This window comes from Leguminivora glycinivorella, chromosome 1 (genome assembly GCF_023078275.1).
Source record: "Leguminivora glycinivorella isolate SPB_JAAS2020 chromosome 1, LegGlyc_1.1, whole genome shotgun sequence".
Taxonomy (NCBI): domain Eukaryota; kingdom Metazoa; phylum Arthropoda; class Insecta; order Lepidoptera; family Tortricidae; genus Leguminivora; species Leguminivora glycinivorella.
In genome coordinates, this window is record NC_062971.1 from 11,847,693 (window position 1) to 11,875,646 (window position 27,954).

The 27,954-nt window shown below is 38.3% G+C and overlaps 1 protein-coding gene across 9 annotated transcripts in view; it reads left to right on the forward strand.

The window, feature by feature from the left end:
• Positions 1-137: 137 nt before the first annotated feature.
• The window catches only part of LOC125239285 (tubulin monoglutamylase TTLL4-like), a 40,034-nt gene continuing 12,217 nt past the window's right edge, over positions 138-27,954 (forward strand). For 2 of the 9 annotated variants that reach the window (XM_048146856.1, XM_048146992.1), the window contains exons 1-10: positions 142-1,014; positions 1,186-1,394; positions 1,599-1,746; positions 5,299-5,515; positions 23,211-23,398; positions 24,586-24,770; positions 25,299-25,385; positions 26,153-26,401; positions 26,930-27,204; positions 27,334-27,541. In XM_048146856.1, coding sequence (XP_048002813.1) covers positions 641-1,014; positions 1,186-1,394; positions 1,599-1,746; positions 5,299-5,515; positions 23,211-23,398; positions 24,586-24,770; positions 25,299-25,385; positions 26,153-26,401; positions 26,930-27,204; positions 27,334-27,541 — 2,140 coding nt within the window. In that variant the 5' untranslated portion in view covers positions 142-640. Of the gene's footprint in view, positions 1,015-1,185; positions 1,395-1,598; positions 1,747-3,193; positions 3,386-5,298; positions 5,516-5,591; positions 5,720-8,599; positions 8,923-16,577; positions 16,853-16,954; positions 16,979-23,210; positions 23,399-24,585; positions 24,771-25,298; positions 25,386-26,152; positions 26,402-26,929; positions 27,205-27,333; positions 27,542-27,954 lie in introns of those variants that run through there. The other 7 variants (XM_048147071.1, XM_048146925.1, XM_048147133.1 and 4 more) reach the window with 7 other exon arrangements.

Here is a 27,954-nt window from a genome sequence, read left to right on the forward strand (position 1 = left end):
AAAAAAGCCGAAGTAGTTTTTATCCCACTCGCGCTTGCATAATCGGAATGCGCTGAAGCAGAATAGCACATCAAGTCAAACGGCTCTTTATGTTACTCGGCTTAAATGGAGATTGAAGAAGTTTGATATACAATTTCTTTATTTCTTTTTAAAATTAGTAAATACAGTTTTGCAATGAAGTCACCGATCAATAAATCGAAAGATTATTTACCATTAGTGAAAATCAATATTCCTCACGCTGCCCTTGAATAAAATTTAAAACGTAATCTAATTTACTTACACGTGAATAGATAGATTTTAATGAATGGGTGCTATGTGTGAATCTCTCAATCGCCATTACTATCGCTCTTTATTGTCGTTAGCAAGATGCTATAACGTGTTTTAAGAAGTGTGTAATAAGTGGATTGATTTCTCAAGATAGTGGATATTAATTATTTCGTAAATAGAACGCGGGTTTCTTTCAATTTTGGCGGGATAGCTGGCACGTTTCGGTAACGTTGAATGGCGGTCTGTCATCTGTCGTCGGTGGACTCGGAGGCCTCAAGTTGGGGCCCTGAACACCGAAACTAAGTTCATGTCTTGCAATCTCGTATTATTAAATTAACAGTGCCTTTGTGAAATCTATAGTAGGGGTCGTTCGATGTGGACGTTGGATGATGCGTCAGGAATAGGCGCATCGGCTATGGATGGGAGACGCGTGAGTCCACACTACGAGGCGGGATTCGATTCGTGTGATCCTTTGGGATCTGTGTTGTGGTCAGGAGGGTCGGGGCGATCGGCGGGTCGCGTTCTGCGCCGCCGCTGTCGCAGCGAGGGCGTGGATCGCTCGCCCTACGAGGATGCGTCGCGGGAGCCCCTGAGATCGGCAGACGGCATTCAGCGGCACCGGGCGCAGCCCAACAAGAGTTTCTTTACGTTGAACAACTCGCCTGATAGGTACAACCACGAGTGCACACTACCAAGAGCGCACAACGGTGATTACCTCATGGCTCACGAACAAAATAGACACCATGGGTGAGTGACGCACAACATAACCTAGCGTGTTTTGATTCAATCATAATAAACATGTTTCTTCATTTGTGTTTGTTAAAAAAAAACATACCTATAATTAAATTTCTAGACATTATTTATACAGTTTTTAGACAATGTTATTATGCTTAGTAATGTTATTGTTTTTTGTTCCAGTTACCAGCCAGGTAGAGCAATGTTCAATCGAACAAGCCCTATCAGACCTTTAATGGTGACAACATTATCAAATCCTAAATTAGAAGAACCTAGGCTGCCAAAAGTAGAAGAACTCATAGAGAAATTAGATCATGACATGGTAGAATACACTGTAAAACAACCTTTAAAATCAATACTCAATAATCCATTACCAAAGTCTCCGCCACCAGGTACAGTAGTGATATTGATCTCCATTTAAAACTATATAAATAATCTTCAAATATAAAAAAAAAAACACATTTTTTAGCATACTGTGTGAACTCCTTATAGAAACATTACAATGCCAAGAGTCTGATTTTGATTATTAGGGATTGTTTAATTTTTATTTTCATGTACCTGTGTCCAGTTTTTAAATACTTGATAATTTGTTGTAGTTGGTATACTCAAGAAACCAAAGGGACGGTCATATCAGGAGCCCAGAAGTACTGTAGAAGGCCGCAGACGACAGAGAGCTGCTAGTGAATCTGACAATATGTATACAAACTATACTAATCTTGGTGCACCCATACCTGGCTATGATAGGTAAGAAAGCTATTTGAATATTTATGTGATGTTAGTTGGTATAAACATTTTATAAACTGTCCTAATAATAAAAAAGAATTCTAGTAATGTCCTGCTGCGGGAATGTAAATTTGAATTTTATGAAATTGTTAGAAAGTGAAAATTCTAATGAATGGCATACTATAAATGCCATGGAAGGTTTTACAAGATGATTAATTGTAATATAATATATATTAGTTTTCTTTGTGTTCCTTTTATTTAAAGTTACCAAAACAAAGATTAAATTGTTAACAGAATTAACCTACTTAGTATCCACCTACTATGCCATAAATACAATAATCAGGTTGGCCTCAACTAAAACCAACAATTACATTACAAATTAATAACAGTAATAACAATCAAAATAACAATAATGGAATTTCTTTCAATATTTTGGGTCAATAGTTCATCAAATGGAAATATACATACAGACATTGTTTTTTAATATCATAACATTTCAGAATAATAATCCTAAAACTATGCCAGGCAATGTGAATTACATTTACTGCTAGGCAATTGAAATGTGAAAGTTCCATTTAGATATAGTGTGGAATGCCATCTATAGTGACTTGACTTGGTGTTTTGCAACACTTTTTAACCGCCTTCCAAATCTCAAGGGAAGGGGTTCTCAATTCGTCTGTATTTTTTTTTTAATGTTTGTTCCTCGATATCTCCGTCGTTACTGGACCGATTTTGAAAAAAAATTTTTTGATTGAATGTATATGCATACAGATTGGTCCCATTTTTCTCAGAACCCAGTTCTGGTAGTGGGATCCTGGAGAAATCGAGGGAACTCCTCAAATCTGAAAGGCATACATATGGTGATTTTTATGTTTTTAAAGGAACAGCATGCATTTACGTACGGAACAGTGACATTTGGTGCAGTGGAACTCCTGATGATGGTCAGAATGGAACTCCTCAAATCTGAACGGCACACTTATAGTGACTTTGGTATTTTTATAAGAACAGCATGCACTTACGTCCAGAACAGTGACATTTGGTGCAGTGGAACTGCTGATGATGGTCAGAACGGAAATCCTCAAATCTGAACGGCACACTTATAGTGACTTTGGTATTTTTATAAGAACAGCATGCACTTACGTCCAGAACAGTGACATTTGGTGCAGTGGAACTGCTGAAGAAGAGTGAGCCGCCCCTGGTTAGAGTTCCGTTCTGATAATCATTCTCAACTTCAGAATCATCCAAATTTCAAAATTGGTTCAGAAATGACGGAGATATCGAATAACAAACATTAAAAAATATACAGACGAATTGATAACATAATCCAACATTTGAAAGTATTTATCACCAGAACCCCAAAGGAAGGCGGTTTTTTTTTCTTAAAAATTATTTCAAATCTGAACAACTGTTCATTGCTATATATTATGTTCGAAATATTTTGTATTTCAAGAGTAAAGTGTAATCATTTCACTGTTATTCACATTGTATTATGCCAGTATATAACTTTTAATAATAAGACATGTAGACTTTCGAAATTTGGGTAGAGACATTGACCAAGTTGCAAGAATTTCTGATATGAGAGACTGCATTGTTGAAGAGTTGCACTATGACAAAGTACCAATATGGGACCTTACATTAATAAATATAATTTGAAAGCCAGGTATTGTTAATATAGGCACATTTAGTTTTAATATTATTCTATCAAATATTAGACAAGATTAGATAAAAAAAATCTACTATAATAACCTATTGAAGATAAATACTTTCATATTTATGTACTATATTACAGTGATTGTGTTTACAGACTTTTCCATTTCAAAAACTAAACTATAAATTTATTGATAGTGCCTTAGAGTTTTGCAAAGTGAGCAGTGTATTAAATTCTCAATTGTTCTTTTCCCATTTTTAGTGTAATATCTCCATTCCTTTTTTTTAATGTAATATTTGTTCATTCCCATAAATTATGTGTGTATTTATTTAATTACTAGCTTTTACCCGCGGCTTCGCCCGCGTAATAAAAGTATTCATTAAGATTTTCATTTGGATCCGTAGGTTTCTCTGTAGGTATATTTATCTGCGATTATTTCGATTGCACATAATACTTTTGCTTGCAATGATTGTAGAAATATTACACATCGACCACAGCGTAGGTAATTCTATATACGCTGGGGAAACCTTTATAAACATCCCACATAGCCCGTATTTCGACACTACTCGTATGATCGGTGGGTAAAAAGTACTTTTTTCTATTATCCCTTACAATTTTTTACATTTTGCTTATACTTATCGCAAACGTAATCTTCAAGCAAGCAAACAACGATCGTCTTAGAGCACATTGATTGTAAGAGACCGCCGACCGATTATCCGTATCCCTCTAACGATACCCATATTATCCGTATCCGTATCCGTATCCGTATCCGTATCCGTATCCGTATCCGTATCCGTATCCGTATCCGTATCCGTATTCCTATCGCTATCGCTATCGCTATCGATAGCGCTATCGCTATCGCTAACGCTATCGCTAACGCTATCGCTATCGCTATAGCTATCGCTATCGCTATAGCTATCGCTATCGCTATCGCTATCGCTATCGTTATCGCTATCCCTATCGCTATCCCTATCGCTATCCCTATCGCTATCCCTATCGCTATCCCTATCGCTATCCCTATCGCTATCCCTATCCCTATCCTTATCCCTTATCAAGACGTTTAATGATATAACACTTTAAGTTCTCGCGCTTTGTACACATATTTAAAGTCACATACAGGTCGAACGCGATTAATTAACATTATTTTTACCTTTTTTCCCAACGTTTCGGCCAGGTTGCACTGGCCGTGGTCGCGGAAGACTGACGTCCCAGCAAAATGTCACCGGAGATGTAAACAACACAAAACTACCCGATATTAATTTATATAAATGTTCGGGGTAGACAAATAAACCCCTTCATCCCTTTTTTTCGAAATAAAAAGTAGCCTATGTTCTGTCTCAGGGTCTAAAGATTGTCTGTTCCAAATTTCATCAAAATCGGCTGCGTGGTTTAAGCGGGAAAGCGTAACAGACAGACAGACAGACAGACAGAGTTACTTTCGCATTTATAATATTAGTATGGATTTGTCTTTCTGGTACCTTGTTGTACAAATTGCTGCATTTGTCACCCTCATCTCTTTTTATCCTCTCATTCACTCAAAGGTTAACTGGAAGAAATCCCTCAAAGGGATAAGTTCGCCTTTGTACTGTTCTTTACTGTAATTACTGTGTTTTTTGTTATTAATTATACAATAAAGAGTTTACTACTACTACTACTAAATTATTAATTATAAAATCATTTCTTTACATGTGCTGGATGTGCATTGTCAGGTGATACGAGCAGGAGTCCTTTTGTTTACAGATCTGACCGAAATAAGTTTTTGTTTTGAAACTGAAATTAATTTTCTAATAGATATTTCAAACCTCCACTGAACCTCCATACAATATTCTAATCAGTCTTCAATAAAGATACGATACATTATCTAATAATCTCCATATACCTCCTCAATACGTTGTCTAGCTGTTAATTCGCCATGTTTGTTCCAGCCGTCTGTCCTATGTCTCGAACAACACCAAACGTCTCAAGGACAACTCGGGCTGTGGGTACTCGTACGGCACGGCGCTAGCATCGCTCAGCGCGACCCCTCGCACTAAAAGCCCGCCCGTTCCAAGGAGATGCGCTTGTAAAGACGTGGTTCCTAAAGAGGAGACCATGCATGTGCTGAGGACCACTGCCATCAACAACGAGCACGATGATGATGTGGTGAGACTGTAATTAATTTAGAATTTAGAAATAAACTTCTAGAAAGGTAGATAGCGAAGGCAGCTCGTACCGCTCAGTGCGACCGCTCGCACTAAAAGCCCGCCCGTTCCAAGGAGATGCGCCTGTAAAGACGTGGTTCCTAAAGAGGAGACCATGCACGTGCTGAGGACCACTGCCATCAACAACGAGCACGATGATGATGTGGTGAGTCTGTAATTAATTTAGAATTTAGAAATAAACTTCTAGAAAGGTAGATAGCGAAGGCAGCTCGTACCTCTCAGTGCGACCGCTCTCACTAAAAGCCCGCCCGTTTCAAAGAGATGCGCCTGTAAAGACGTGGTTTCTAAAGAGGAGACCATGCACGTGCTGAGGACCACTGCCATCAACACCGAGCACGATGATGATATGGTGAGTCTGTAATTAGAATTTAGAAATAAACTTCTAGAAAGGTAGATAGCGAAGGCAGCTCGTACCGCTCAGTGCGACCCCTCTCACTAAAAGCCCGCCCGTTCCAAGGAGAAGCGCCTGTAAAGACGTGGTTTCTAAAGAGGAGACCATGCACGACTCCACGTGCTGAGAACCACTGCCATCAACAATGAGCATGACGATGATGTGGTGAGTCTCTATTTTTAATTAATTTAAAACTAAACTTTTCAAGAAAGGTAGATAGCGAAGTTGTGCATGATGATGTGTATGTATGTATGTAAACACTTTATTGTACATAAGACAAGTTAGGACATAGAAATACAGTATAGTTATGGTGTACAAAGGCGAACTTATCCCTTTAAGGGATCTCTTCCAGTCAACCTTTGAGCGAATTGAGAGGAAAAAAGTAATAAAAACATGATAGACAAACGAACACTGTACAGAAAAGAAAAAATATATATATAGTTCAATTATTACCCCAGTAATAATTAGAACATGCAGCCTATTATACCATACATACATACAATCACGCCTGTATCCCATAAAGGGGTAGGCAGAACACATGAAACTACTAAAGCTTCAGTGCCACTCTTGGCAAATAAGGGGTTGAAAGAAAACGAAACTGTGACATTGCAGTGACAGGTTGCCAGCCTTTCGCCTACGCCACAATTTAACCCGTATCCCATAGTCGCCTTCTACGACACCCACGGGAAGAAAGGGGGTGGTGAAATTCTTAACCTGTCATCACACAGGCTCCAGGCTCAGGCTATTATACCAATATATACAAATACATAAATAATGTATAAATAATGTGATGTGGTTCATTGAAACCGAAACTTACGAAAGGTGGATAACGAGGGGTGTTTCGGACGCTCACTCAGTGCTTCTTATACCAAGAACCTTTCCCATAAGATGCGCTTGTAAAGGTACGCCTTAAAGGAAGAGATCATGCAGGTGCTGATGAACACTGTCTTCAACAACGTGCAAGATGATGTGGTAAGTCTCTGTTTACTTCGAATTAAAATTCTTACGAAAGGTAGACAGCAAAGGATGCTTGGATCGCACAGCTTTTCGTACCACGCAACCCTTCCTCGGGAGATGTTCGAGACGCACCTTCCAAGGATCAAGTATTCTCTCCCTCTGAGGAGAGATATTTTATTAACCACGTTAAATTAAGGTAGCGTTCCCACTTAAGCGTCGCGTGTCTCGGGGCGCGCAACGGACGTCTCCGCCACGCCGCCTGAATGTAATTCAAAAAACGTCTCCTCAGTACATTTTGTATAGGAAGGACGTAAGACGCGCCCCCAGGCGGCGCGGCGCGCGCCACGCCGCCGCCACGCCACCTGGGGCGCGTCTTACGTCCTTCCTATACAAAATGTACTGAGGAGACGTTTTTTGAATTACATTCAGGCGGCGTGGCGCGGACGTCCGTTCCGCACCTCAGGACATGCGTCTCTTAGGTGTGGCCGGTCCCTAAGCTGAATATGGGCAAATGGGCAATCAGGGAAAATAATTCTTGTCGTTTTGTAAATTGATACGAGATGAGTATGCCTTTTAATTTGTGATAGATGAAATGAGGGCGTGAGAGGGGTAGAAGACGCGCTAATGTAAAGTGGCATTTACTAAGTCTGCTAATAGGTGTAATTACCCTGCTACATTAGTGAAACACGAGCGACAACTAGCGCTCGTGGAGTTCGCCCCGTGCACAACAGAACTTCAACTAGGCCTAGCCTATAATTCGCTAGTGTGAGAGGACTCTAATCTTTAGCCCTAAACATTTTTTGTTATTTTCAGGAAGAAATTAATGGGGCGCAAAGTGCCAAATGTTTTGATACACTGTTATCGTGTTGTTTTAGCGAGTCTATCTTATAAAGATAACGTGTTGTGTGTACACAGGGGTTATATGATACTTCAATGTTTACCCATGCCTGTAAATTCGCTACCTGAAACGGCGGTTAAGAGTGCTGTATAAAATTATAAAACCAATAATGTATAATCGGGCTTGACATATAATCCGACGCAAAGTCAGCACAAATAAGGCTTCTTTGGTTGCATTGCAATGTTAGCATGTAGTTTTTTACGTCAACTTTTGAATGGAAAGTTCTTTGGTTTCTATTCTATCTACCTACATATTAATCGATTTTTGGCTTCATGCATACTGTTTTTTTTTCCCATGAATGCGTAGAGGTATCTCAATTAGGTTGTTATCAGATCTAGCAATAGATCTTCACTCGTCGATTAGACGGGTCCGATCTAACCAATACACTGACTCACGCGGCAACCGAGCCAAGTCGGTTGGTGAGGACCCTCCGAATAAATAATAGCCCTGACGTATCGTATACTCAAAGAATGTGCCAATAAACTAGAAAGGGACAGAAGTAATGCCAATTATCAATGTAATTAAATTGTAAAAATGAAGTGTTAGTCTGTATATCAGATTACCTCTACACCAGGGTGTGATCTGTCCGTGACATTACCGCGCCCCATGGCATAATTAAAACGTCCTTAAACAAACACGGTATGGCATAGTTAATTTAACGTTATCAGCTTAGCACGCGTTAACTGTCTCATATTATCATATAAAAACACGTATCATCGTTCATAATCTGCCCGGCAGTCTTCTATTCAACGTTTATCGAAGCCAGTCCTTACAGAGATTTATTGGTGCTAAATTTCATGAAGTAAATTGTTTACATAAATCGCGGAAGTTTAGGAATTTGCGTTTATTTTCGGTGACGACGTTCTAATGTTTTTATAGCGCGTGACGTGTCCGATTGACTTGTGCAAGAGGTGACCATGCCCTAATCGCCGGTGACCACACTTCACCGACATAAAGTGGATAGTCTCGGTTTATTATTAGATTAATAGTTCAGCAGCCTAGAACCACTTGACTGAAGTTTAGATTTAAGTGGTCGTGGCTATCAACGATGTGCTCGATCAAAAAGATCTTCAAAAAACTTTCAGTTTCAAACTGTCGCAAAGTAAGTGTATTGTGTGTTTTTCTTTGTTGATAAACAGTGATATTTCAATACGCGTTGTTTAACATTTCTGGAACAATATTTAGTCGGGTCAACAACTTGCTGCAAGATAAGGATAGGTAGCAGAATATTGCAAAGTGGCGTAAAGCGCAATACCGCATTGCGTGTATTGACAACGAACCATGACTGTCACTTCAATTTCCGCTGGGGCTGTGAATGTGTTTGGTTATCTGCAATCTACATTTCTTTTATCATTGAATGGTATTAATTATCGTAATCGGGTATAATAATGTAATCTTCAGTATAAATCTTATTTTGCTATAGCAAATAGAGCCGGACCAAGATAAGTAAGGAAATAGCATAGAATGTGCAAGTGTTATTTTACTTATTTTCAGGGTTCGAAAATATCCGATATTTATAATAAATATCAAAATATCGGATATTTATGATATATATCAACTTTGATATATATATATCCATTTTGTATGGAAGGCATATTATTATTTTGTTGCATTATTTATGAATACAACTTTAGATAAGGAAAATTCTACTAAAAAACAACATTTAGTAGAAAAACAGTAACAAACACAAAAAACTTTATTTTTAACAATGTTACATTTTTAACCGTCGCCTCATATCTCAAGAAGGACGGTTATCAAGTCGTCTGTATGTTTTTTTATTTTTTTATTTTTTATGTTTGTTCCTCGATATCTCCGTCGTTCCTGGACCGATTTTGAAAATTTTTTTTTGATTGAATGTATATACATACAGATTGGTCCCATTTTTCTCAGAACCCAGTTCTGATGATGGGATCCTGGAGAAATCGAGGGAACTCCTCAAATCTGAAAGGCATACATATGGTGATTTTTGTGTTAATAAAGGAACAGCATGCATTTAGGTACGGAACAGTGACATTTGGTGCAGTGGAACTGCTGATGATGGCCAGAACGGAACTCTTCAAATCTGAACGGCACGCTTATAGTGACTTGGGTATTTTTATACGAACAGCATGCACTTTCGTACAGAACAGTGACATTTGGTGCAGTAGAATTTCTGATGATGGTCAGAACCGAACTCCTCAAATCTGAACGGCACGCTTATAGTGACTTTGGTATTTTTATAAGAACAGCATGCACTTTCGTCCAGAACAGTGACATTTGGTGCAGTGGAACTGCTGATGATGGCCAGAACCAAACTCCTCAAATCTGAACGGCACGCTTATAGTGACTTTGCCATTTTTATAAGAACAGCATGCACTTTCGTCCAGAACAGTGACATTTGGTGCAGTGGAATTTCTGATGATGGTCAGAACCGAACTCCTCAAATCTGAACGGCACGCTTATAGTGACTTTGGTATTTTTATAAGAACATCATGCACTTTCGTTCAGAACAGTGACATTTGGTGCAGTGGAACTGCTGATGATGGCCAGAACCAAACTCCTCAAATCTGAACGGCACGCTTATAGTGACTTTGCCATTTTTATAAGAACAGCATGCACTTTCATCCAGAACAGTGACATTTGGTGCAGTGGAATTTCTGATGATGGTCAGAACCGAACTCCTCAAATCTGAACGGCATACTTATAGTGACTTTGGTATTTTTATAAGAACAGCATGCACTTTCGTCCAGAACAGTGACATTTGGTGCAGTGGAACTGCTGATGATGGCCAGAACCAAACTCCTCAAACCTGAACGGCACACTCATAGTGACTTTGGTATTTTTGTAAGAAAAGCATGCATTTAAGTTCAGAACAGTGACATTTATTTAGTTATGTTTGTTAAGCATATGTTTTGAAGTCAAAGTTTGTCAAGCTTCGATTTCTTATAATATAATCGGATTCATGAGGAATTGAGGAAACTCCTCAAACCTTAACGTTATACGTATATTCATTTGTGTTTCCATCTAATAATTAAAGCATTAAAAGCAGTTTTAAAAAATACTTACACATTTCTACATAATCCAACATTCGCAAGTAGCTTTCACCAGAACCCGAAAGGCGACGGTTTTTTTTTCTTAAAAATTATTTAAAACCATTTTTGTATTGCAATATTTTATAAACAAATGATAAATATCGGATATTCATATCCATTGATATATATCGTCGAACCCCGCTGGATATATGTATATCCGATATATATCCCTGCTTATTTTAAACTGGAACCCTGCTTATTTTAAACGTCAAACGTCTATAAAGTTAAGGCGTTTTCTTTTAACGATTGAAAGTACTATCAAAGTAGCTGCCAACATAGTTTGGTATGGCTTTAGCGGTTGAATTCAGCCTATACTGTATTTATTATGTTGAAACTGTGGAAGCATATTTAAAATAATATGAACATATGTACCTACTTGCTGCTGTAAAATAAATTTTCGAGCCATACAAATACAATATTTTGTATTTTACGTATAACGTAAATTCAATGTACAAATGTAATGAGGTGCCTACTTCATTAGCTGCGTTTCTAAATTATATGTAAGTATACTCTTGGGGGGAGGCCTTTGCCCAGCAGTGGGACACGACAGGCTCCAAATAATAATAATACTCTTTCCATAACGCTACTCACAATGACGTAAATAAACAGCTAAAGATAATGCATGAGCAATGACACGTACAATTTTCAGTTCAATGGCTAATTATTGCCTAGTATACTAACCCGCAAAGCGTGCGACCTGCTTTAAAAATATGCCTTTATAAATACATAACCCACAATCTTGGTCAACGGCCTTCTGACCTCATTACTAGCAACACTTGCCAAGTTAACATTTGTTCGATTCTTCGGAACACCCACCCATACCAACCCATGCTGTTTACCTGAAACTACTCCCTATTATAAACTAGCCGTGATTCATAGTCCTAATTTAGTTGGTGTAGTGTTGCTTAACCCCCTCCCATTGTCTTAGTTAATTCGGTCCCCCTTAGATTATTGTGGCATGAATTCCTTTGGGCGCTGTGCCAAATAAGCAAAATGTCAATACGATGCATTATCACCGTTACCAGTGCGGTGATAACTGCCTCAGTCACCGGCCCATAAACTACCCAAGTTGACGTCCCGTTCAATAAAAAAAAATCCTCATTATTTTACCCACGCTCTATTAAACTATAAATATCGAAAAAGTGGCGAAAAGTGTGGGTTTTTGATGACACTCTTGTTCGGAATGTTGACCCGTTCACCAACCTTGACATGTTTGTGCTGTTATATTTGAAGCGGCATCCAGTGTGTGCAAGGTGTAATACAATGAGTTTTTATATTAAAGGAAAAAATGGAAAAATTTACGCTTCCGGCGGGACTTGAACCCGCATCTTTTGCAATCCGTGCAAGGCTCTTAACCAATTGAGCTACGGAAGCCACGCCGGACATCGCAAATCTTTCCATGCCTTTCCTTATGTACACACGTCTTGGGGTGACGTCTAGCGCCATCTACCGACAGACTATTACATCTTGTAACGGCACTGGAGTCTCAAGTTATATTGAGAATTCACCAGTAACAATGTGCTAACCCATACTAAATTTATTTTTTAACAAGCAGAAACGTCTGCTAACGATTCTAAACATTTTTATATTAAAGGAAAAAATGGAAAAATTTTTACGCTTCCGGCGGGACTTGAACCCGCATCTTTTGCAATCCGTGCAAGGCTCTTAACCAATTGAGCTACGGAAGCCACGCCGGACATCGCAAATCTTTCCATGCCTTTCCTTATGTACACACGTCTTGGGGTGACGTCTAGCGCCATCTACCGACAGACTATTACATCTTGTAACGGCACTGGAGTCTCAAGTTATATTGAGAATTCACCAGTAACAATGTGCTAACCCATACTAAATTTATTTTTTAACAAGCAGAAACGTCTGCTAACGATTCTAAACATTTTTATATTAAAGGAAAAAATGGAAAAATTTACGCTTCCGGCGGGACTTGAACCCGCATCTTTTGCAATCCGTGCAAGGCTCTTAACCAATTGAGCTACGGAAGCCACGCCGGACATCGCAAATCTTTCCATGCCTTTCCTTATGTACACACGTCTTGGGGTGACGTCTAGCGCCATCTACCGACAGACTATTACATCTTGTAACGGCACTGGAGTCTCAAGTTATATTGAGAATTCACCAGTAACAATGTGCTAACCCATACTAAATTTATTTTTTAACAAGCAGAAACGTCTGCTAACGATTCTAAACATTTTTATATTAAAGGAAAAAATGGAAAAATTTACGCTTCCGGCGGGACTTGAACCCGCATCTTTTGCAATCCGTGCAAGGCTCTTAACCAATTGAGCTACGGAAGCCACGCCGGACATCGCAAATCTTTCCATGCCTTTCCTTATGTACACACGTCTTGGGGTGACGTCTAGCGCCATCTACCGACAGACTATTACATCTTGTAACGGCACTGGAGTCTCAAGTTATATTGAGAATTCACCAGTAACAATGTGCTAACCCATACTAAATTTATTTTTTAACAAGCAGAAACGTCTGCTAACGATTCTAAACATTTTTATATTAAAGGAAAAAATGGAAAAATTTACGCTTCCGGCGGGACTTGAACCCGCATCTTTTGCAATCCGTGCAAGGCTCTTAACCAATTGAGCTACGGAAGCCACGCCGGACATCGCAAATCTTTCCATGCCTTTCCTTATGTACACACGTCTTGGGGTGACGTCTAGCGCCATCTACCGACAGACTATTACATCTTGTAACGGCACTGGAGTCTCAAGTTATATTGAGAATTCACCAGTAACAATGTGCTAACCCATACTAAATTTATTTTTTAACAAGCAGAAACGTCTGCTAACGATTCTAAACATTTTTATATTAAAGGAAAAAATGGAAAAATTTACGCTTCCGGCGGGACTTGAACCCGCATCTTTTGCAATCCGTGCAAGGCTCTTAACCAATTGAGCTACGGAAGCCACGCCGGACATCGCAAATCTTTCCATGCCTTTCCTTATGTACACACGTCTTGGGGTGACGTCTAGCGCCATCTACCGACAGACTATTACATCTTGTAACGGCACTGGAGTCTCAAGTTATATTGAGAATTCACCAGTAACAATGTGCTAACCCATACTAAATTTATTTTTTAACAAGCAGAAACGTCTGCTAACGATTCTAAACATTTTTATATTAAAGGAAAAATGGAAAAATTTACGCTTCCGGCGGGACTTGAACCCGCATCTTTTGCAATCCGTGCAAGGCTCTTAACCAATTGAGCTACGGAAGCCACGCCGGACATCGCAAATCTTTCCATGCCTTTCCTTATGTACACACGTCTTGGGGTGACGTCTAGCGCCATCTACCGACAGACTATTACATCTTGTAACGGCACTGGAGTCTCAAGTTATATTGAGAATTCACCAGTAACAATGTGCTAACCCATACTAAATTTATTTTTTAACAAGCAGAAACGTCTGCTAACGATTCTAAACATTTTTATATTAAAGGAAAAAATGGAAAAATTTACGCTTCCGGCGGTGAATTCTCAATATAACTTGAGACTCCAGTGCCGTTACAAGATGTAATAGTCTGTCGGTAGATGGCGCTAGACGTCACCCCAAGACGTGTGTACATAAGGAAAGGCATGGAAAGATTTGCGATGTCCGGCGTGGCTTCCGTAGCTCAATTGGTTAAGAGCCTTGCACGGATTGCAAAAGATGCGGGTTCAAGTCCCGCCGGAAGCGTAAATTTTTCCATTTTTTCCTTTAATATAAAAATGTTTAGAATCGTTAGCAGACGTTTCTGCTTGTTAAAAAATAAATTTAGTATGGGTTAGCACATTGTTACTGGTGAATTCTCAATATAACTTGAGACTCCAGTGCCGTTACAAGATGTAATAGTCTGTCGGTAGATGGCGCTAGACGTCACCCCAAGACGTGTGTACATAAGGAAAGGCATGGAAAGATTTGCGATGTCCGGCGTGGCTTCCGTAGCTCAATTGGTTAAGAGCCTTGCACGGATTGCAAAAGATGCGGGTTCAAGTCCCGCCGGAAGCGTAAATTTTTCCATTTTTTCCTTTAATATAAAAATGTTTAGAATCGTTAGCAGACGTTTCTGCTTGTTAAAAAATAAATTTAGTATGGGTTAGCACATTGTTACTGGTGAATTCTCAATATAACTTGAGACTCCAGTGCCGTTACAAGATGTAATAGTCTGTCGGTAGATGGCGCTAGACGTCACCCCAAGACGTGTGTACATAAGGAAAGGCATGGAAAGATTTGCGATGTCCGGCGTGGCTTCCGTAGCTCAATTGGTTAAGAGCCTTGCACGGATTGCAAAAGATGCGGGTTCAAGTCCCGCCGGAAGCGTAAATTTTTCCATTTTTTCCTTTAATATAAAAATGTTTAGAATCGTTAGCAGACGTTTCTGCTTGTTAAAAAATAAATTTAGTATGGGTTAGCACATTGTTACTGGTGAATTCTCAATATAACTTGAGACTCCAGTGCCGTTACAAGATGTAATAGTCTGTCGGTAGATGGCGCTAGACGTCACCCCAAGACGTGTGTACATAAGGAAAGGCATGGAAAGATTTGCGATGTCCGGCGTGGCTTCCGTAGCTCAATTGGTTAAGAGCCTTGCACGGATTGCAAAAGATGCGGGTTCAAGTCCCGCCGGAAGCGTAAATTTTTCCATTTTTTCCTTTAATATAAAAATGTTTAGAATCGTTAGCAGACGTTTCTGCTTGTTAAAAAATAAATTTAGTATGGGTTAGCACATTGTTACTGGTGAATTCTCAATATAACTTGAGACTCCAGTGCCGTTACAAGATGTAATAGTCTGTCGGTAGATGGCGCTAGACGTCACCCCAAGACGTGTGTACATAAGGAAAGGCATGGAAAGATTTGCGATGTCCGGCGTGGCTTCCGTAGCTCAATTGGTTAAGAGCATTGCACGGATTGCAAAAGATGCGGGTTCAAGTCCCGCCGGAAGCGTAAATTTTCCATTTTTTCCTTTAATATAAAAATGTTTAGAATCGTTAGCAGACGTTTCTGCTTGTTAAAAAATAAATTTAGTATGGGTTAGCACATTGTTACTGGTGAATTCTCAATATAACTTGAGACTCCAGTGCCGTTACAAGATGTAATAGTCTGTCGGTAGATGGCGCTAGACGTCACCCCAAGACGTGTGTACATAAGGAAAGGCATGGAAAGATTTGCGATGTCCGGCGTGGCTTCCGTAGCTCAATTGGTTAAGAGCCTTGCACGGATTGCAAAAGATGCGGGTTCAAGTCCCGCCGGAAGCGTAAATTTTTCCATTTTTTCCTTTAATATAAAAATGTTTAGAATCGTTAGCAGACGTTTCTGCTTGTTAAAAAATAAATTTAGTATGGGTTAGCACATTGTTACTGGTGAATTCTCAATATAACTTGAGACTCCAGTGCCGTTACAAGATGTAATAGTCTGTCGGTAGATGGCGCTAGACGTCACCCCAAGACGTGTGTACATAAGGAAAGGCATGGAAAGATTTGCGATGTCCGGCGTGGCTTCCGTAGCTCAATTGGTTAAGAGCCTTGCACGGATTGCAAAAGATGCGGGTTCAAGTCCCGCCGGAAGCGTAAATTTTTCCATTTTTTCCTTTAATATAAAAATGTTTAGAATCGTTAGCAGACGTTTCTGCTTGTTAAAAAATAAATACAATGAGTTTTTCTTTTAAATTTACCGGCATTGCTTGCCAAATTCGTTAGTGAAATCTTCCAGCGTGGTGCTCTTGAGTCACAACACCTGGTTTATTTCTGAACGCCGATGTTTCCATCCAGGCGTAAGTCCACACTTACCTCAGGTGCCGAGGAGCAGAGTCCTGAAGTGGCTCATTAAACTCGCGTTCGGAATTTTAATAACAAACTCTTGCAACACTGCTAACGCCGCTAAACAGTTTTTGTTCCGCAATTATAACTCTAAACATCTAAGCGAGATGGCGGTCATTTCGTTGATAGTTGAAAAAGTGAGTTTTTTTTTAATTATGTTGTTGCCAAAACCTCGTGGTTCTCAGCTGTTTGAGAGTCGGAACACGTGTGTCGATTACGCGATTGGTTGATTTTACTACAATAAAATACGCGATAAAATCAAGGTCAGTCTGTTAGTGTCGCGTCTGATTAAGGTACGATAGCTTAACATATTGTTTTAAAATATGAACATAGAAAACCGGAATGTCGTGGTTTGTGTTGAATTAACTAAGTTAGTTACATTTCACATCATGCGATCTTATCATTTCGTGCATAGATAGATCTATATGTATTTCTTCCGTAGTTAAAAGTACAATAGCGTGTTGTTTGAGGTTATTGACTACAGCAAAACGCGATGTACGTTTTAAATTGACCGACATAGCCTGTCGGCTGCTTTTTATAGTTGCTTGAACCCAGAAGTGAAGTGCTTTAACTTTCTGTGTGTAATCAAATTGCGTATGTAAATGTGTTCTTATTATTATAATTATTTGTGTGGTATTTGAATGATGAGTTTAAATTATGTGAATGAATGATAAAGAGAAGTGTGTACTGTGCAGTGTGCGACTGTGTGTGGTTAGAAGTATTGAAAACGAAATAATAGTGAAGTATACTAGAAACATTAATTAGACAGTAGAAATAGTAGGTACTATGTTTCAAGATTCCAATTTGGCTAGCATATATTCAAGTTTGATATACTTAAATATTTTATTTTACAATGGCATAATTTGGCATTGTACTTAAATTAATCATACTTTGGTATTTACATATTAATTCTTTAAACCAAGGCATACTCCATAAGGCATAACTGTTAATTTGTTATAGAATATATTCAGCTAGACATAGTTGTGATACTTGTGATCGATGGATGGGTTACGAAAGTGGTTGACGGACGAAGAGTGTCAGGTGAATTTAAATTGCAGTCACCGACGAAAAAATAGAATCATTATTAACTACATTTGATTACTAAAGTCTAATTTAGTTAGTATTTAGGTATTACGTGAAATATTGTGCGACTTACCCTATACTTAGTCGGTCCTAAAATTCTGTCACTTGGCACCTTATTTTTAAGTTTAGAACATAATTTTAAGAAAATGTTTTTGGATTCCATTTTTGAATGTTTGAAAATTATTTTAAAACAAACAGTCATTTGCTGCGATTGCTCACGATGGAGTGGACATTAAAAGAAAACCGAATAGCTGTTTTAGCGTTGCACCGCTGTGGGCACTCGCCAAGTACCATTTTCAAGTTGCTCTAAAAATTTAATATAACGCTTAGGTTTGTGTACCGTACTATTGGTACAATGAAGTCTCTAGTGTTGAGGACAAAAAAAGAACTGGCCGGTCACGCTCCGCAAGAACACCAGCAGTGATCAAAGCGATCAAGGCCCGTATAGCAAGAAGTCCTGTCCGAAATGATTCGGGTCAAAATGTGTTAAAAAAAAAAACAAATAAAAAGAAATGCGGTTTAATACCTTAGGATAAGGTGTTTTGCGCACACTAGCGTCCCCTCTCCCCCACCTGACGCAACCCCCCTTTTACCCTAAAATATGTCCCATAATTGAGGAGTGTCTTTTCAAAAGGGCTTATTTCCTTTTTTTATTTTTTTTAAACTATGAATGCAGTTTTTCTTACTATAGAAAATTACGTGTTGTTTTGATATTAAAGCTCAAAAAGTCTCGCCTTGATCTTTAAATAAAAAAAGGGTTACATCAAAGTTTAGAACAAATTTTGAAAAATGTGTAATGATTATTTATGTGGATAAACCAATGTATGTAGTACAACAACATTGATATCAACTAACTTAATACTAAATCCAAAAATAAAACAAAGCTATTTTAAAATAATAACATTTACGCTACAAGGCCACAACAAAAGGGCTTAATTCCCAAAAGTTCGCATCAAAAGTGCTTAATTCTCAAAAACATATGGTAATTAAATATTTATTTAGGTACATATGTTACGTTTGATGTAATCATAGCATTAACGTCAACTTACAATATTACAATTTTGCAAATTAAATATTAATTTCAAAATAAATACCGTGGAATTATGTTTTTCTCGATTTCCCAAAAAAAGTTCAAAGTGGAAATAAGCCCTTTTGAAAAGACACTCCTCAATTCAGTTTTTTTTTTAATTTTTGGGGAAAGTATACATTTTAGAAAAACTAATTTCAACGTTTTTGGATTTTTATCCTTTAACCCACTTGTTACTGGACGTCCTAAATACCTTTAATTTTTACGAAATTTATGTGAAGTGTTAGAAAAAATATATATAACAAGGGAAAAATAATAAAAAAAATGCTGCTCTCATGGAAAAGTAGGAAAAAGGTGTTCTTTTAAAAGGACAATAGCAAAATATACTACCAAATGTTAATATTAATTTGAATTAAAATAAAATAATGAATACGTCATATTGTTACTCTTTATTCAGCAGTATGAAACTTTTCAAAACAAATCTTGGGATGTAACGTTACATTACATTTTGCACAAATAAAATTAGCTTTTTTGTGGCACTCAATACATCTGGTTTGAGTTTCTTTATACCTTATTATATGATTTTTCCCATCAAAACGTACACAATCTCGAAACAGTCCGCTAGCACGTGTATCTTTTCGTTCAAAATTTTTTTTATAGCTTTCGAGAAGAGATGTTGCCACATATCTGCGAAAATTTAGGGAGTCATATTCGCCACCATTATTCTTGTACAATTGCCATGCATTTTGTACAGCCATATCAAGTGCATGACAAATTAAAGAGAAGTACCATTTTTTTCCCCTAATAGATGTTCTATAAAGGCCAATATTTTGATCGGATCGATCTACTCCTCCCATATTTTCATTATATTTTTTTATTACAGCTGGCTGGTCCACAAGTATGTATTTTTTTTGTTGCTGCGAAAATCTCTTTACCTTTGCCACAGGTTCTATTGTGGCTGCGTTTGATGCAACAGTGACAACGCTGTTATCATGCCATTTGCACACTAAAATATGTTCAGCACTTGTGGACTGATATTTGAATGTACCTACCCCTAGGTGTCTTCTGTAGAAACTTATTGGCAGTCAATGGGCACTTTGCGACACGATTTTCTCGCACAGTTCCAGTTGCCCGAATCCCTCGGAGTCGTAGTTCATCTATGAGGTAAATAGACGTAAAAAAATTATCAAAGAATAGATGAAAAGGTGCTTGTTTGTCTATTTCCTTTAACACATCTGCGAATTCTAAAACTACACTTGCACCTAAACCCATGGCGTTTTTGTAGTGGTTCGATGTTACGGTACTACACTTTCCTTGGTACGGCTCAAACCACAATATATATCCTAGACGTGTAGCACCAACCCAAAATTTGTAGCCCCACCTTATGGGTTTTCCACGAATAAATTGTTTGCACGGGTGCCCTCCGTAATACGGAACCATTGCTTCATCGATGCTGTAGTGCTCTTCAAACGGTGCATTTTCTGCAAAGTTCTGATTCAGAAGCTGAAATAATTCACGTAATTTCGCAAACTTATCACCTGACTGTAATTTTGAATTGTCACAGCAGTGCAAATTTGACATAATATACGTAAACCGATCTCTAGACATAGCATTGTATATTATAGGCATACCGCAATACATGTATCTTCTAGGTACTATCACGTACCCACTGTATAGTAATATACCTATAAAGCAATACATTTCGTCTTTCGTAATAGGGCAGGACTTGCTTGCATTTTTCTTTGCTGCATATAAATTGGTGTAGTGTACAAACATATTGATAATTGTGTCTCCAAACATTAGGTCAAAATATTGCATGGGATTCAAATTCGGTGCTGATGTTTGCATGCATTGCCAGACCGCGAAGTTGGGCTGAATATCTTGTTCAATCCAATTGTATGTTTTATTTTTTGGTACGCTTATTGGCCGGCAAGGACTTGCCTCTGTCCCAGATGTTGACTGATGAAACTGGTCCGTTGTCTCACATCTTCGTTTAGACAACTGAATAAGCGGTATGTTATCGTCCTCGTCACTAAAATCTTCTTCCGATCTAAAACAAACTTCTCCCGGAGCACGTAACTGAGATCCCGGTAGATTGTGTATATTTACTTGGTTTTCATCCCCTGAATCCTCATCGGTGACGTCAGCGTTACAGTTTTCGGGAGGCAAAATAACGATCGAATCAGGTATTTCTTGGTCATCTTCCTCAAGCTCGTCAATGATTTCATTTAATGTTAAAGGGCGAGACCAAGTCTTTTTTCGCTTCCTAAAATGCAAAAAGTACTATAGTAGCATATATTCCTATTGGTAGTTTAAAAGGACGGTTCATATAATCACCAAAAAATATAGTTTCTAATTATATTCTAAATTTTATAGCACTGGTACCGAATAGTTCACGTTGTTTTTTTCTATATTCTGATTTTTAATAAAACATTATCTATATTTTTTGTAAAACTACATACCTTGAAGTTTCCATTGTTAATTTCTCCAAATGTATCGATAAATAAAAACAAAACACTGCTATAAACACGCACAGTCAATTAGCAGTCCGTTTCTAACACTCAATAGGTTTCGAATGCGTATCACCAAAAGTTTTATAAGTACCCCCATTGTTCATGAGAATTTTAAGTGTTTGGCGTCCTTTTAAAAGAACGATAGTAACAAGTGGGTTAAGACAGTTAAAATGAGGCTGGCTGAAGTTTGTATGGGGAATAAGTTTTATTTCAAGCTACATGCTTGAAACTTGGTAAAAAGGTACTTCAGAAAGGCAAAAACTAGTAGCTTGATAAATTTTGACAAAATTCAGAAATTAAAACCACTAATGAACATATTACTATTTCATTAAGTACTGAGTTATATCGAACTTCTACAGGCTAATGCACGAATATGGTAAGTGCTACAAAAAATTTCATATAAACTTTTTTGTTTAAAATTTAATAAGAATTAATTCTTTCATAGACATTTTTTTTTCCTAACTCTGATACTTTTCTCAAAAATGAAGGAAAACCGTAAACTGGGACCTATTTCGTGTTAAAAGGGGGTGTTGCGTCAGGGGGACGGTAGGGGACGCTAGTGTGCGCAAAGCACCTTAGCCTAAGGTACCATACTACATTAAAGTTTAGCTGGATTTAATTTTTTTTAATTTTCCATACATTCGAACACAACTCGACCGAATCAGAAAACAGAAGTTGATGGCTTTGCAGATGGGTGTCAGTAGGAAAACCGTCAAAAATATTTTAAACGAAGATCTTAGTCTACGACTACGAGCATACAAAAAAAAGAGTGGGCACTTGCTTAATGAGCGTCTTAAAACAATAAGGTTTAAAAGATCCCGAAAGTTGTTAAAACGGTACGCGAAAAATCGACACCGCGATATATCCTCTTTACAGACGAAAAAATTTTCGATGTTGAAGAAAAGTATAATAAACAGATTGATAGAGTGTATGCTACGAGCTCTGAAGAAGCAAAAAAAATAGTTCCACGGGTGCAGCATGGGCATCATCCATCATCAGTGATGGTTTGGTTGGGAGTATCTTATTACGGGCCAACTGAGGTTCATTTTTGCGAAAATGGGGTCAAAATCAGTGCAAAAGTGTACCAAGAGACGGTTTTGGATCATATTGTCAAAGATCTGCCCAACACGCTATTTTCAGGACATCATTTTGTGTTCCAGCAGGATTCTGCACCTGCACACAAAGCCAAGACCACTCAAGCCTGGTTTGAGCGTCAAAAAATCGACTTCATAAGACATGAATATTGGCCTTCCTCCAGTCCGGACCTTAATCCTTTGGACTACAAAATTTGGCAGGTCTTAGAGGAGAAGGTCTGTGCTAAACTACATAAAAATTTGGAGAGCCTGAAGTCATCTATAAGAAAAGCAGTCGCTGAAATAGACATGAATATGGTGCGTGCTGCGATAGACGACTGGCAGCGGCGTTTATTGGCCTGTATTAAAAATAATGGAGGTCATTTTTAATAATTTTAAGTTATACTCATTCTCTATTAAATGTACTTTAAATTGATATATAATTTATTAAAAACTGATTGGTACTTTTGTTTTTATCATTATTTTTATTTGTGACAGAACTTTAGGACCGACTAAGTAATACCCATTTATGTGTCATCATAGTCATTGGTAGTCTAGAATCCGCATAATTATATTTTCTTGTTAGAACGTCTTAATTGAATTTTTATAGGGATTCGTAGCAATAAGGTAACAAACAGTTACTCTTATAGTGTGGTTCTTTATGTCTGTCTGTCATATTGCAAAATTTCTCAAGTGTTACCTGATTACGCTAAATTCTCTGGTACCACCATTCGTATTACTACATCTTATACGAAGTCCCTTACGAGTAAGGTTAATTTATACGACTTGGTTTTTTCAGAACCTACAGCAGTCTCCAACCCCCACTTGCCCGGCCATCAGCCCGGCCCTGCCGGTGAGTTCAGTGACCTCAATGCCGGTGCCGAAGAAGGTCGTCAAGACCGGCAAGAAAAAGGTCAAGTCGAAGAAGATCAAAGTTCCAAAAGTCGCTCATACCGTGTGTAACCATGGGGAAGATGAGGCAGATGAGTGAGTATTGTTCATTTATTATTTACTAGCTTTTACCCGCGGCTTCGCCCGCGTTAGAAAGAGACAAAATGTAGCCTATGTCACTTTCCATCCCTTCAACTATCTCCACTTAAAATATCACGTCAATTCGTCGCTCCGTTTTGCCGTGAAAGACGGACAAACAAACAGACACACACTTTCCCATTTATAATATTAGTATGGTAATCCATCCGTCTTTATAAGACCACATGCTGCGTGAATAGCATGTGCTCCTGGTACTTTTTAGGGTTCCGTACCTCAAAAGGAAAAAACGGAACCCTTATAGGATCACTTTGTTGTCCGTCTGTCCGTCCGTCCGTCCGTCTGTCAAGACCCTTTTTCTCAGGAACGCGTGGAGGTATGAAGCTGAAATTTATATCAATTACTCAGGTCTACTGTCCCTTGAAGCTGTGAAAAAATCAAACTTCTAAGCCAACGCAATCAAAAGATACAGCCGTTTATGCCGCAAATTTTCGACACTTGCAAGGGAATCAAAACCTACAGGGTGCTTCCCGTGAACTCAGAATCTTGAAATTTGGTACGAAGCAACGTCTTATAGCATAGATAAAGGAAAAATTACGAAAACCATAAATTTTTAGTTACATCACATAATATATTTTTTTTTAATAATTTTAACCTTACTACCCATTTCCTCATAAACGCGTAGAGGTATTAAATTGAAATTCATACCAAATACTCAGGTCTATAATACCTTTAAGCTGTAACAAAATCAAACTTCTATGTCAACGCAATCAAAAGAAACAGCAATTTAAGCTGCATATATTACGGAACCCTCGGTGCGCGAGTCCGACTCGCATTTGGCCGGTTTTTTTTATTAAATTACTTGTTCTCTGCTGTGTTTCTCCTTATAAATTAGTGGTGGAAGAATTCCCTCTAGTCTAATATCTTAGAGGGTCGTTAATACCGGCTTAAATTTCAAGCTGATAAAAGTAACAGTTACCAAAGTTTCCTTACATACGATTCGTAATATACATAAGGCAAGCCCTTATTCTCGTGATGCCCATTCTTTGAGTAGTTAAACGAAAAATGAAATTCATAAACCTCGTTTTAAACCACGCCCTATTTTACCTTAACATCATCAGACTGTCAGCGCAAACTTAAAGTTTACAAAGACTTTAGCTTCCTTCTGAATGTTTACATTTTCGCAGCGCCAGTCGTTCCCCGTCCCCTGACGGTAACATCGACGGAGTCTGGCAGATGGAAACGGACATCATAGACGTACTGAAAGATAAACCTCCGCCTAAACTCGATTCCGTCGAAAGTTCGCCCTCCGCCAAACTTACCCCGAAGACCAACGGGGTTAGTCCGCCGAAGAAACTTCCAGAAGCGAAAGGTAATCTTTATTGATGAATTTTTTGGTGGATAAGTCAGGTTAGGCGAGATAAATGTATGTTGTCAACACTGTTGACTTCTATTTATGGTTAGTTGCATTAAAATGCTTGTGATTATTTGAACTGAACGCTGAACAACATTAACCCCTTGAACGCCGTTGTCAAGAATTTGCTACTGAATTAATAATTTTCAATCTGTTAATTACAGTTTAAAGTACCTAGGACAAATCTGGAACAAGGCGCTTGAGGGGTTAAGCAATTGAGCATTACTAAATTGTGAACGGAGCTTAATCGCGTACAGTTATGTTTGTGCTATCCCGTTTGCAATTTTAATATGTGATATTGGGAGCATTCCGTTAATTAGGTTGGTGCAACTGCCCCTTAATGTAACGAGTAGGTTCGTGTCGTGATACTATGATATTCTAATATATCTATTCTAATTCTAATGTCTAATAAATATGTCTATTCTAATTTGAAGACGATCTTCTTTTAATTAAAAATAAATAAATAATATTTCGACCAATTTTCAGCTCCAGAAAAAAAACCGATAAAAGATGACATGTTCTTCACCGCTTTGCATACAACGAATCCCTTCAAATATACTCCAAGTTGTAAAGGTTCGCGTTACATAAATGTTTACCTACTTTATTTAATTTATTAATTTTGGAAAGTTCTTATTGTAGTATTGTTAGTGTACTGCTCACAAAATACAGTTATTATTCTAAAACAATCTAGAAAGTATCAATAATAAACAAACGTTCTTTATGTATCTTAGATTTTATTACTACGGCGTTATGCATCTGTATTGTGGATAGTATAGTATTTGTGTTTAATATATTAAAACTTTTTGTTTTTTAGATTAAATTGCACTTCTCGTTTCGTATTTCGTTATTTAGAATTGAATTTCCGGTAATGAAGACATCAGTAGTAAAAAGTCCTATAAGCTTGTTGAATCACGTAAATTCATCCGGCGAAGTGGGACGTGATGAGAGCCAAGCATTTGTCAACAAAGTTATAAATTAGCTCAGAACTGACCTATACATTCCTACCAAAACTTCGTAATCTTCTTATACACTGCGAATATTTATTGAGACGTAATATATAGTCGAGTATGAAGTAGCAAAGAACATTCTATTTGGTTTAAATATCTAAGCATGAATGCAGGATAAGAACATTGTTTGTAAAAAATTTGTTTGATTTTTTTTTGCAAGATTTTTTCTTGTAGAAATGTCGCAGATGTTAAAGTAGACATTATGTTTGTGTGTAAAAGTTTTTAACATAATTTTCAAGATCAATATGTCCACTGATATTTTCATTTCTTAAAGCAATAAAACTATCTTTTTGCCGATTATAAATATGAAAAACCGAGTAACATTTCTTCCAGAATCACCTCTCTGTATACCAGAGGTTGCCACAAACTGTCTACGCCAGTCCCTCTTCCCCCGCGTGCCGCCTTACCTCAAATTCGTGGGTTACGACGAGGCGACAGCGCAGAAGATCCCCGCGCCTATACAGAAGCACCTCAAGTGGAAGCTCACTAGTATTACTCCTATAGTTGTCAAGAAAACACTCACTAACTCGGGCTTCCGGCTTGTTAAGAGCGAGTGTGATACGGCTGAATGTCCTCAAGAAGGTAAATACCTACTAGTTAAAATCTGTGGGCCTAGTGAAAAAGGGTATAACTCAAATTGACTCGGTGAAAAAGGGCACAAGTCCCACCTCGGACTTGTGACCTTTTTCGCCGAGTCAATTTGAGTTATACCCTTTTTCACTAGGCCCACAGAAATATACCTACAACCTACCACATTATCCCCCTTATTCATAAACGTGCTCTAAAATTATCAAGCTGATAAAGTTCGTTTGTCCCTTTCCGATGTATTAGTGTGATAGAAAAGGACAAACGAACTTTATCGGCTTGATAACTTTAGAGTACGTTTATGAATAAAGGGGTATATGTTTTGTTACTAATGGACGGATGCGATGTCCACAAGTATTAAATGGCGTTGATATCACGTGTTAGTGATGACATGAAACAGGAAAAAACCTGCGTCGGATTGCGGGATTTTAATCTGTTTTAGGATAATGCGACTAATTAACGCATAATTTGAACAACTATTACTTAGCAGATGTAATTAAAGGGTAACATGTTTTTTTTTTGCAGAAACGGTAGAATGGATCGGTATATGGGGCAAACACATGAAGTCCCTTATGTTCAGAGCGATAAAAGACGGCCAGAAAATGAACCACTTCCCGGGAACCTTCCAAATCGGCCGCAAAGATCGCTTATGGAGAAACCTGCAGAAACTAGTTGCCAAGTTTGGCGACAAGGAATTCGGTATCATGCCCAAATCGTATGTCCTGCCGCATGACTTGAAGCTGTTGAAATATGACTGGGAAAAGTATGCCGCTAATAATGAAAGGTGGATCATCAAACCGGTAAGATTTAAACCTGCCACAAATAAATTACTTTGTTTTGGCATTTTTTTACTTACTTTCAATTTCTTATGGTTGATGGTTTCGAAAAGCACCACTCGAAATTTAAAATCTCATTTCGTCCTTGTACAGCCGGCATCAGCCCGCGGCACAGGCATCAAAGTGGTTTCCCGCTGGACGCAGATCCCCAAAAAGCGGCCGGTGGTCGTTCAGCGCTATGTGTCCAAACCGTACCTCATTAACGGCAACAAGTTCGACATGCGGTTGTATGTGCTCGTCACGTCCGTGCACCCGCTCAGGATATATCTGTTCAAGGACGGCCTCGCCAGATTCGCGTCAGGTAAACATTTAGCTGTACCACCTGTTCAAACTGTAGCTCATCAACGGCAACAAGTTTTATAATGCGTATACTTGTTAGAGGATGGGCTCGCTATTCGCATCTGCCCCCTTAGCACAACTTGCCTTGTCGCGCGCGAGTCCATACTTGAAGTCGCGCTTGATGTATGGACTCGCGCGCGACAAGGCAATTTGTGCTAAAGGGGCTGGTAAACACTGCGGTGACGTGCCCAAAATACCTACACCTCATCGATTTACGCAAAAACTGCACGGCACTTTCCAGCATCTTTGATAAATATGTAGCCCTGACAAGGAAAGAGTTTAAAAGAGGCTTACTTTTTAAATAAAATATATAAAACATTACTTTTTTCTATATCTGTCGGAATACGTTGTTATATTATATATATACGAGTATGA